This window comes from Falco punctatus (genome assembly GCF_963210335.1).
Source record: "Falco punctatus genome assembly, chromosome: 1".
Taxonomy (NCBI): Eukaryota; Metazoa; Chordata; class Aves; order Falconiformes; family Falconidae; genus Falco; species Falco punctatus.
The window spans coordinates 31,765,716-31,777,950 of record NC_137580.1 but is presented as its reverse complement, the minus strand read 5'-3'; the positions used below and the strand labels follow the sequence as shown (position 1 = coordinate 31,777,950).

At 37.3% G+C, this 12,235-nt stretch overlaps 1 protein-coding gene across 2 annotated transcripts in view; it reads right to left on the bottom strand.

The window, feature by feature from the left end:
* Positions 1 to 264: 264 nt before the first annotated feature.
* SEL1L3 (SEL1L family member 3) overlaps positions 265 to 12,235 on the bottom strand; it is a 37,462-nt gene continuing 25,491 nt past the window's right edge. For both annotated transcript variants that reach the window (XM_080386173.1, XM_080386174.1), the window contains exons 16-24: positions 11,882 to 12,009; positions 11,146 to 11,229; positions 9,241 to 9,331; positions 9,043 to 9,127; positions 6,911 to 7,020; positions 5,500 to 5,627; positions 3,704 to 3,806; positions 3,537 to 3,609; positions 265 to 2,207 (exon numbers count right to left, since the gene is read on the bottom strand). In XM_080386173.1, the coding sequence (XP_080242299.1) occupies positions 2,041 to 2,207; positions 3,537 to 3,609; positions 3,704 to 3,806; positions 5,500 to 5,627; positions 6,911 to 7,020; positions 9,043 to 9,127; positions 9,241 to 9,331; positions 11,146 to 11,229; positions 11,882 to 12,009 (969 nt within the window). In that variant the 3' untranslated portion in view covers positions 265 to 2,040. The remainder of the gene's footprint in view (positions 2,208 to 3,536; positions 3,610 to 3,703; positions 3,807 to 5,499; positions 5,628 to 6,910; positions 7,021 to 9,042; positions 9,128 to 9,240; positions 9,332 to 11,145; positions 11,230 to 11,881; positions 12,010 to 12,235) is intronic.

Here is a 12,235-nt window from a genome sequence, read left to right as displayed (position 1 = left end):
CTTGTCTTCAAAGGTTGCACTTGAATTTCTGCAATCTAGTTTCTACCCATCTAAACCTGCCCCAGTTTTAATACAACTGCATACTGTTTTCTTTTATTACATGATAAAAGTAAAGTTGAGAGAATTCTTGAAATATCCATGCATTTGTGTTAAGGAATCCGATACAACCAAATTTAGCTGCACAAGTTTTTGCAGCTCAAAACAGACTAAAAAAATGATGGTGATACATTTGCAATGGATACCAAAAGCACAGCACATAACCTCTGCAAATCAACACAGTTTAGTATGTAAAAGCAAAGCAGCTTTGTAACACTTCAAAATACTTAGCTTTACATAAAAAGAACAAAATATGTATCTACAACTGTACTAAACATAAAAAATACTCTTTGCACTGTTCTTATTCAAATAAATGAAAAACTCAGATGTGTGGCACACAATTCACTTTGTGATGATACAGCTGGAGGGCAAGGAGGGGGGGAAGCTTCAACATTTGCTTCCTCCCCGCCTCCCCTTGTTTACTCAATGGAACTACTTACTCTAAGCATCAATTCTCTGAACACTTTTGAATGTTCGGTTTTTGGCAAGCAAAACACGCTCTGGTGATATGTGCACATATACATTTTTATATATATATATATGCATATTAATTTCTCTGAAAGTTTGAAGGTTTTTTCCCTTTTAATTCATTCATTTCTTACTGAAAACTTGTATGTCTTGTTTGAAAAACAACCCAAAAACTCTTCCAGGTCTGCTCTGTGAGAATGCTGTATTCCTCAAAGCAAGCAAGGGATTGATTGTCCCATTTGAAGCCAAGAAAACAGACACCTAAATAATGATCTTAAGAATCTGCAACAGCAAGGTACTGTATCATCTGACTGATGCTTTAAAAAACCAAATAATCCTCCACATATAGGCTGAATTTGAATTAGAAAAATATCTTTATTTACAAGAGTAAATAATGTAGTGCAAGGAGAGTGGATTTAACCCTCAATAATGCATAGATTGATGCAATTTATAGTCTGTGATCTACACTATTTTGCAGAGGTGCACGCACGCCTGCTTTAAAGGTCAGACCTTTCCTACAGCCACTTACCAGACAGCTTTAAATCAGACAGAAGGCATTTGCACTCCATACTTATTATCCACATATCCCACGTAACATTTATCAAATAAACTATCACTTAGATGGTTTTAAGAGTTACTGTAGAACATGAAATAAATCCTTGCCAATGTTAGCTATGGAAGAATCAAAAATTAAATTGTTCATTCACTTTGTGTCATCTGTTCACACTTAAATATTCTTTTATTTATCCATTAGGGAAGCTACTTTCTTTAACCAGTGGCTCTTGGCAGGGCAGGAAACATTTTGTTGTGTCCACCTGGGAACTGCTGACGTTTGTGAAACTTTGACCAAGGGGTAGCCAGCAGAGCTGCTAGGTTATGATCATATTGCAAATCTTCCCGGTGTTTTTCTTTCAAAATGAAACAGTTTTCACATCAGAGACTCAGGATGGAATACAAAATTCCAAAAAACCAATTGTCATTGCTGCATGTATCAAAGTCCGGGCTGGTGTGCCACAGAGCTTGGAAAGTGTTGGTGGCTGGGATTTAACTTTACATGATTTCCATTCTTCCAATTTGGAAAATTCTGGTAACTTCACCAGCAAAAGAAACTCAAATGCAGTAAAGGCAATTTAGTAAGGTATTAGATATGTAAAACTACTTCTTCATCAAAACCGGTGGGAAGGGTGCTCCTTCTTCAATTAGGCAAAGACTTTGCATGTTTTCTTCCAGTCCTTCAATTAAATACAGTATGATCATGTGTCGGATATAGTGAGATAACCTGTTTGGAGTGTTAAATAAACTACAGGGATGTTTTTTTCTCTGAAGCGGAGAAATCAGATCAGTGAATTTGCCTACAATTTTAGCTGTTGGACTGAATTATTAATGCCACTGATAGGGTTGGTTGCCAGTTCTTGGATCTGTAGTTATTCATATCCCATCTTCCCAATGGGACGTCAACCTTAAGAAAACTACACTTCAGCTTGTAACAAGAGGATTCTGAGGGTTTGATTCCTGCTGTGCTAAATCATTTGAAAAAGTAGATCCATCTTGCTGTACCAGTCTAGTAGCATCTTCATTGCTATTCCCTGAGGAAGAAAGTTCATCTGATGATGGTTCTGATCTTGTACCAGGAGAATTACGGGCTTTGGAAAAACATCAAAAGAAATTATTAGAAAAGACCCCACTGCATCCAAGAAGTCTATTTATAAATATTTCAATAGTATGTGGATATAAAATAACATATAAAGATAATACTTAAAAGGTTAGAAAATACTGAAAGAAGAATATCTGTAACTTTAAGTATAAACTTTGTACATATGAAGTATGATTCCCAAGTTGCATAAATCATAGCTAGTAAGAAAATAAAGAAGGTTTTCAGAATTATTTCCATAGTCAGCATATTACTCACAGCTGCATGTCTTAAATGCTATTAAGGAATTATAAAATTCAAATAATTTTGTATATTTAACGGTGGTTTGTGAGTTTTTTAAATACTATCCCCTATAGAGGTAGGCTGTCAATGTGGAAAGTAATTTTTTTCTGTATTTTGTTATGGAAATATGTCAGAAAACAGTATTTTCTGACATAGGCTTAAACTGCCTACTGAGGTTAAAACACAATGTAAGAAAATGTATTTGGTGGAAGAAATTATTTTTGTAACTGGTAACATTAATTTCACAACTTTCCGACCAAGATCCTGTTTTGTGATTTGAAATGAAACACTTGGTTGAAGCTGGCAACACTTTTAAAATGATGACTTATAATTTTTGCATGTGATGGTAGGGCTTTTTCTCCTTTCCTGAGCAATGTAGTTTTGTCTCTGATGTCTCTTTTAATATAGTAAAAAAAATAATGGGAATTTTAACAGACTGAAGTCTGGCATTTGGTTTTCTGTCTCTTAATATTCTCTGTCCCATCAGAAACGACAACATATACAGCAAGGCTTTCCAGTTTAGGACAGGAGGAGTCTGCAAGTGCTGATTGAATGTATTTACTGATTCTGTTACTGGTCTGAAGAGGCTGAACTGCCTTCTCCTAAGTTACTCCAGTGTACCAGCTCTCTGAACCTCGCTTTTTCTCCCACCTCGTATCTGAATGGATCCAGTTGTATGAAACAGGGAACAGTCTCATTGCATACTGCAGCGACAACACATGAAATCCAAGTCATATAATTACTCTAACAACACTGCATGTTGAGAGAAAGGAAATAATCTCTTGTTTCCAGTCATAATCTCCTGCAGTTAATGTTTTTATTAAGAATCTCCTTTATCAAGGGAAATTCTCCAGAAACCAACAGGCTTAAACCTATGCTTTGCTTCACCCACTCCTTTTCAATGATCAGAAAATTACCTGCATGTCAAAGAAGTTGCTGCACCACTACCAAATCTAGAATTCCTGCTTTTATTTTTCAAGTTTTTACTGAAACAAAGAGATCATTCTTTTTCTTTAGTTTTACTATGACAAATACTTACCAGATAAAGACTGAAAATACTGCACTGCAAATGCAACCAGAATCGACAAAAGAAAGGTTCCCATGAAGTAGATCTGTGACAGTAAGTTTGAAAACAGAATTAGAGCCATGCGAAGCCAAGGTAGTGCTCCAAATGAGCTCTGCATGTACCAAAGCAGAAATACATACCACAGTAGATTGTAAAATATTGTTCCAGAAAACTCTCATGTAAAAATAAAGCAATGCTAATGAGCATGGACTAATGGATTCCTGGTTACTATTATTCCAGCACCTACAACAAGAAGATTAAAACTAATTAGTCTTACTCTACGATTTTGTGGCATCTGTCATCTGGGAACCTCAAGTGGGTTTGCAGCAAACCTCAGTAACCCAGGAAAACAAGCTGATAGTATCATTGCTACCTCACAGATGGTGAAGTAAAAATTCAAAGAAATACCAGATGAACCTCATTAAGCACACAATACCTTACCCTAGGAGCAGGTTTTTTATTTTATTAGTCAACAACAGGTCTAAGCATCCAGGCTACCCTTGCCAAGCAGTCACAGTGCAAGGTCATACCCAAGATACTTTGCTCTAACTAATGTGAGTCAACAGCAGTAGGACTTGATTTAAGATTAGATGTACAAAATTTACTTATCTACACAGGATGCTGGTGCCTTAACCCGCTTTAGGGACAATGGAGTACTAGACAGCGCAGTCAGAGCTTGAAGAGTGCTTTTGCTGACTAGCTATGAGCTGAGTAGCTTTCTCAGTTCCATCAGTTAGGACTTCGCCTACTGGGGGAGTTTAGACAGCTAAATCACAGGCATCTATTTCAAGCTACAATGGATTCTTTTCTACCAAGCTGAGGAGGGAGGGCTGAGTGTGGGTGGGGTGTGTACATATATATATATAATTTTTATATTAAAAATTTTATAGAAAAATAGGTGTGATCTATACAAAATTATATATAATTCATGTATTATATACATATTTTTTAGAAAGTATGTGCCCTTCTGGACAAAAGTGTATGATGACGGGAAAACCCTGCAGTGCTGTCAACTCAGGAGTTACTCTAATTGCAAAGCAGATGGATTCAGCCCAAGTGAAGGCAGAATTCAGGCTCAAGCTTACAGCCCCAGATGGACCAGCTGGTCCAGCAGCCCTATTTATCTGTCTAGTAATTTCAGGTGGAGTGGAAGTAATTTGGGGTACAAGTTCAGGCTGATGGCAGTGAAGAACCATTTCAGCAGACTGTTGGTGAATCAACAAATGAGGTTTTAATGTTGATACCAACTCCGCTTTTTTTGGGTCACACAACACTCAGTAGCAAAACAGAAGATAAACTACTCATTCTTGGTTCACAGCTTCATGAATTAACTGCTAGCTCCTCCTACTTTAAACATCTGAAAGGCAATTCCACAAATTCACCAAATACTGTGTAAGCTTAAGCAACCTAAGTTCTGTACTGGAACCAGAAGTCTCCAAGTGGTTTGTGCATGAACAGCGCTGGCACAGGCAACAACCTGTAACCTTCTCACATACCTAATATTCTGTGCCACAACGTCTGTGCCAGACCGGAATGTCTTTGCAGAATAAACAGGCAGGACTGTTATTATGCCAGTTACATACTTTTAAGTTCCAATTAAATTATGCTCAATTTATCATTAAAAGATTGTTTTGGACTGTATACAAATTGTCAGTGCCTAATTTAGGAACTTAAATACATCAAATTGGAAAAGACCTCCTGGATCATTAAATCTAGTCCCTGCTATTTCAGATAGCCACATATAATGAGGTCTCTTTTAACAGGCATAAACTGAAATACATTTAGGTAATTTATGTATTTCACACATGCTGACCTTAATGTGCCTTAAGTCATACAGGTGAACAAAGTTAATAATTACAGGAGTTGCTGTTCTCTGGAGTAAATGTTACTCACACATCAAGACAGAAGATGCTGATTAAGGGGAAATAAGACTCACCTGTAATAAAGTTCCTGAAGAAGTGACGTATTACTAGAATGCAATGCCTGATCAATTTCCAAGTGATCCAGAATGTAGGAAGGTATAGAGTTACCCTCTTCAATGACAAGGGCCAAATTAAAGAAACCCTAACAATAAAAAAGCATGCATGCTTTTTAAACATTAAATTTTCATATGTATATTTAAGGTCTACTGTAAGCATAAAGTATCTAAATAAGTATAACTTCCTTGTATAAATTAATATATGTGATCTTTACTGAATAATTATGAAAGCCTTTCCTCCTGACCATATACCCAGGTAAATACCGAAAATGCAAGAGAACTGACATTCATTTGTTATACCACGCTGTTTTCTTAGAAACCATCTGGAAAAAGATCTGAGCTTTCTCATTTTTAGTTGCTCTTTAAATGCAGCCCCAATATTAAACTTAATCTTTTATCTAATAGGGAAATAACTCTAGCAGAAATGGATTCCTGTTCTGTTACTGTTTAATTCACCGCCACCTAGCTCTCTAGATCAATAGCAATTTGAACAGTGAAATTGAGAGCAGAAATTTCCCCCAGACAATTTAAGACTTTAATCTTACAGCTTTGCCTTCTTGGACAAGACTTAAGCATCCCTGTCTCTTCAGAACCATGAAGATGCACACACATGAGATGTATTACAGGATTCCCCATCAAGTCTGGCTTTCATACTTTGCAGTAACTGCTCATGCATCTCTTCTTTCCTTTGCTAGTTCAGCAGTAATGTTCTATCCTAATATCCTTAAAACAGAACCCAACTATGTCACCTCTAAAAAATTCACATACAAGATACTGTCTGGGGACATTGTCATAAGGACAGAATACTGCACCCTGGACACTTCAGGAGGGTCTGAAGGCAGCAAATTCAGTGTTGAAACTGCATGTCTTTGGTAATGTGATATGGTGTATCTTTTAATTATAAAGAATTTTAAGATGAACCTTTTGTTGGTGGAGCGAACAAAATTCACCCTGGGATTCACTCAAGATACCAAGAGAAACGGGTCATTCTTCTTGTTTATATCCCAACGTAGCAAAGGATAGGAATGGAATAAAACTCAACAGTCTATTAATTCTTCCTCTTGCCACAGCAAAAATACCAGGGTCACAACAGAATCAATTGTGCCAAGGTAAGGCAGCACTGCATTAGGCCATTCACCTTTAGCTTTCAAAACATATTAATTCTAGGACTGTCCATCTATGCTAGGTCTACCTTCTGTTATCATAAAACAGCAACTACTGACTCACAAGCTATTTTGAAATAATTATAACTTATTCTAGCAGGTTTCTTCAGTGCAGATATAGTCAAGCAGAATAATCGGTCTCAGATAAATCCTCAGACTGTTCTAAACTCTGACGTTTTATGAACACATTACAGCTGCAGACCCACCTGTGAATCTCCCTCTAATGCTGCTTGCGCATACATCCGCATTGAGAGCTCAAGGTCCTTAGACTGGTTCTGGTAACCATAGTAGTAGAAATCACCCATCTTCAAATAAGCTGTAGAAGAAACCAGTAGCACATAATTTTTTAAAAAAAGTCTCTCTCTGGTTGTCTCTGTGGCTACTTTACAACAGCCTGCCCACTGAAAATACTTCTCTTGAATGAAATTTCTCATGGTTTCTCTTTAATGAATCTAGCGAACCAGATTGCTACTTTTACAAAATTGAGATGTAGAAACTTTATACTGCTTCCTTCTTCACCTGCTGAATCTGCCCTTGGGCAACCTGTAGCCTTATTATTCAGGCTAGCCCTACTAACCTGATGAGACTTAAACACATGCTGTCTAAGTTTGTTCTGTACCTGTCACTGTGGTGGCTGAATCCATCCCCAAAGTTACAGAACTTTGCTGACAATAATTTCCTTAATTTCAAATCCATCCCAACCTAGGACGATGGTAGGTATAAAATTTTCCTGGTCTAGAAGGAAACAATGCCCAGCAAATATTTTACAAACATCTTTCTGTGATATTGCACAGTAATGAAATGCTGTGGACACTGACCCAGACAGGAGCAAGCACGATTCCTAATCTGTGTTGAAGAACTTAAAAATTCCCATGACTGTCTATGCTTATTTAACCTAAGCTTTCCCCAAATGGTTTGAAACACTCCTACACCTTGCCCTGTGTGTCTACGACAGCTACCTAGAAAACCCACCTGTTTTTACAGGGGACTATAGCAAAGCACTTCCAGCAAGCAAGTCATTCGCTGACCCAACAGCAAAGGCGGAAAGACTAAGTGGATAGGCTGGCACAGATGCTGAGGGAAAGGCAATGAATGCTTTAGCAAACCATGAAGAGGAGAGTTCCCCTCAACCACACCAACTGCATCACTCCAGCCCTGACCCAGAGAGCACTCCTGAACAGGCAGTGGCCTTGAGGTCACCCTGCACTGCACTGGTAACATAGCCCTGCAACACTCCGCTGCCAGGGTTAGACTCTCCATCCCAGGCCCTACGCTGGGGATTTGATGCTCCACTACTGCAGAGAGGGGTTATGTTACTCATGTGAGGAAGAGGTAAAGTAATAAATTTCTTCCCCTCTTGAACCCTGCAAGTCTTTTCTCCTTTACTTGAATGAAATCACAGTCTCACTCCATGAGTCTGATCTTCAGAAGTTTTTCTAATGTAAGATTGTCCTTTTCTAATGTAAGATTGCGGATCTGCCGAAGGGTGAATAAAACTGCACCTTGCTAAGGCATCTACAAACTCCTCGTGAAAGCTAACAGGGTTTGTCAGCTCCTGTGGCTTCAGGCTCTATCAATGTGGCATTCAGTTTCTGCCTTGTTATGTTCACTCCACTTTTCCATGTGCTTCTTACAAAGCACCTAAACCTTTTTGTGAGACAATCAGATCAATGTTTTCAAATATTGAGTAACTCTTTCAAAGGCAACAAGATTACTTAGTCACTAAAATCACAGGTGTAGTAAAATCTAAGGCCAGAGGAATGTAACTTATTATATGTAAATAAGTCTTTTTTTTTTTTTTCCTTAACAGAGAATCCTTTAGTTCCCCAAGGTAAGCTGTGCCAATGTTGATAAACTCTGTACCCCCTACAGAAAAACTCATAATAAATTAGATAAGGAATCCTTTAGCCTTCATTAGTTTCTCATGACTCAATTATGATATGGAAGCATATTTGCTTTTGGATTTTCTTTTTGATAAACTAAACAGCATGAGCTCCTAAAGTCTACTGCTATTTTTTTTTTCTTAAACCTTGAGCCAATTGCTTAGGCTTCTAAATATCTAGCTATCTAGCCCCTTCTCAGGGCTTAGCTTGGTCTTTTTTTATTATTTTATTCAAATTTTATCCATTTTATGCCATAAAAAGGAAATTCTCAGAAAAGCTGTGCTGAAACACAAGACTTAAAATGCCTTTCTGTCTACCAAAAAGGAAATATCTGATAAGCAGGGATTACTCTTCCCTTAACTTGCTCACTCACATAGAAGTTATAAAAAATGTAGTTTTTAAAATAAAATAAAAACCCGTAAAATTAAAATTCAGGGAGAATTCCTTATACATACCAAATGATGGTGCATTGACTTGAGATACAGAGAAATTGTAGTATCTCCAAACACAGTCAGTTGCTAGGTATTTCCTTGCTAGGTCCTGGAAAGAAAAGAATTGATCCATCCATTCATAACACAGATAAGAGACTAGAATCACGTTATTATTAGCAAGTGTTCCTTTTGGGATAACGAGTTGTGAATACATTTACTTACTGGTCTTTCTTCACAAATGTGTGCTAGATTTGACTGTGACACTTCAATCCCAGTTTCAGCTGCTAATACATAATGCAGCAGAGCTTCATGCCTGTCGTTAAGATAAAATAAATCAGTGACTAACCTGACAAAAATAACATGCATTTTAGTTAATAGTTAAAAAAAATCCCACTAAATGAATTGATAAAATCACCTAAGAGCAAAATTTTGGTAGAACGTTTAAAAGCAAGAGGCTGGCAAACCCATGAAACAGCTACATCTACTGGCAATGTAACAACCTCTTAGTTGGCTCACTGTGTAACGACCTGCCACAGATCTCAAGAATCTGCAGTTTTCTCTCTTGCACTGAAGCTAGATTAGGTCCAGCATACATTTATTCTAAGTGCAAGACTGATGATACAATTGATTTGATATTAAGCCAAATTATCTATTTAAATGTTTCAGACAAAACATTCTTAAGAGACCCTTACCTCCTACACTTTAAAAAAATCTGTAATTAACTTAGCTGTGTATGTATCTGTCAAACATTCACCTGGGTACTACCTGTATAAGCTTCACCCTTTTATTTCAATGACTTGTTTTTCCTGTCTTTTTAGACTATGAAATTTTTGTAACAGGAATTTTCTCTCGTTATAGTTGAATGTGTGAATAGAATAACATTCTCAGTCCCCCTATGGAATCTAGGCATCTCACTGACTGTAAAATCAAGTAATAAAAGCTAGTTTTGCATTTGCGGTATAGCAATTCAGTATTACAGTACAGTAGTACAGCGCCGCTCGTGATTCTAGAGGACAGCATCTCTTTCATGTTCTCTGTCACCCACCTACTCGGTATTATGAAGATTAAGCAATCAAAATTAAGAGAAGTCTTTAAAAGCACGTGTTTGGTTTTAAAATGACAAGATAAAAAAAAAAAACCTCAACAGTTGGTGTAATTTTTTCCTACTATTGAAGGGTCACGCTTCCAGTGATTTTCTCCACAACACAATTTAAAACCATGGCACAGACCAAACCCCAGACCTCCTGGGATCTTAATGCTATACCTGGCATGTGCACAGGACTTTCATGTGACTGTATGCAGAGTGAGCTGGGCAGAGTCACAGGCTTGTACATCAGAACATGCTACAAAAACATTAACTGAGACTTTTTCAGTGTTGAAAAATGAGGTCACATCTCAAGAGAAATGTCTGTGATGGACCTAATAAAAAGAAACTTCTAGGAATCAGTAGGCTGGCAGTTTCTTATAGATCTCTTAAGCCTGAAGCAGTAATTAAGCACTAGCATAGGGAGGCTGCAGGACTAAAGTAGCCAGTTTTAATCACATGTGACAGCCTGATACCTGCATGTACAGTATCCGATGCTCATGCCTACAGGTCACTGCAAAAACGGAGCACTCACCTGGAGGCTATTTTGAAACTTCTTGGTTGGCTTATTGGATATTGTAACCTTCTATTACACTTTATAGAAAAGATAGTATTAATTATATACAAAAGAAGAACAAATCTAATCCAGCAGCCTGAGTTTTCATGACATGGAATTATACAGAAGAGGGAAAGCAGAATATGGTTTTTGGAACAGAGGGTATATTAAAAATGAAAGGCATTCCTCTGGCTAATCCAGTACACATTACATGCTACAGTACTGTGGGATGAAAACCACAGACAGCCAGTACAACAATATTTCACTCTACAAACTCCCTCTTTTTCACTTGATTCTGTCATAACTGTTGAATTAGGCTTTGGGTCAACTCCTCCCTCCCTTGATGTCAATAGGTGTTTTGCTACTGATTTCAGTGGTGTTGCTATTTGTGTTTTTTTGAGGTGATGGCCCCATGCTAATTATTTTATCACGCTATAAAGTTAAGTGAAAATAGAAAATGAACTTGAAGAGAACAGAACAAACAAACCATGAAAGCTCCAGATAAGCATTGAGAGCTTTTCTGATGACATGCCCTAAGTAGCCGTTCTTCTCTGCAATGTGTTTTGCCCAGCTGTAGAAAAGAACAAAAAACAAGAAATGAACAGCTGTGCTCCAGTAACATTATCCCAACTCACACTGACTCAAAGGACACAAAAGCATATGGGATCACCTTCTGACTTCTTTCATGAGACAAACTATGGAGTTTCACAGTAATTGCTACATCAGTCTTTTAACTGTCGACTGAATGAGAACATTTTGCCCGTTCATCTCTGAGCATACTAGAGACATCCTATGGTTTTTATCAGCAAAAGTAGTTCCTTGTTTTTCTTTTCTTTTCTTTTTTTTTTTTTAAAGAAAACAAACCTAAGTTAACAAGTGCTATAACTAATTATCTGCCTTTTTCCTGATACAAAGTATCAGTCCTACCACATCAGGAGACTAGTATTTCTTGAAAATTGAATAAGCATGGCTTTGTTAGATACGTCTCAGAGTTGTTCCAGAAAAAAAAGTACTAAAAGTACTCAACATCTCTCAAAGTCTACTGGTCATTTAAATAATATACATATTCATGTGGATTAAACTTTACCGCAGAACAACCTTTTGTCAAGGAGGTAAGCACCATTAAGTACAAGATACTTAGGCTACGGACTTAAAAAACACCATTAATCAAGATAATCCCACCAGAAATATACTCTCCTTTAACCAAGGGTTTCATTCCTTACATTACAGCTTTTTCTGGATCTCTAGGGAAGTCTTCCATATTTCCTGTGATGTAGTACAGAGAGCATCGTAAAGTCCCTTCTATGTGTCCTCCTTGGGCAGCTTTATAGAAATAGCGTGCAGCAACTGTCTGTGAAGAAACAAGACACAATTCGCAAGGCTGCATTATTAACGTTTACTGAGTTTTGTTTCCCAGGATTAATTTCAGCAAATGAATTAAAAGAGGCAATTGGCTAATGAGGGCAAGCCAGTTTAAGTACTTTAATGTACTTAGGTGAAATTAATACCTTTCCTCTAACTTTTTAATAGTTTAGACTGGGAAAAGGTTTTTAAACACATAAATTCTGGTAATATAT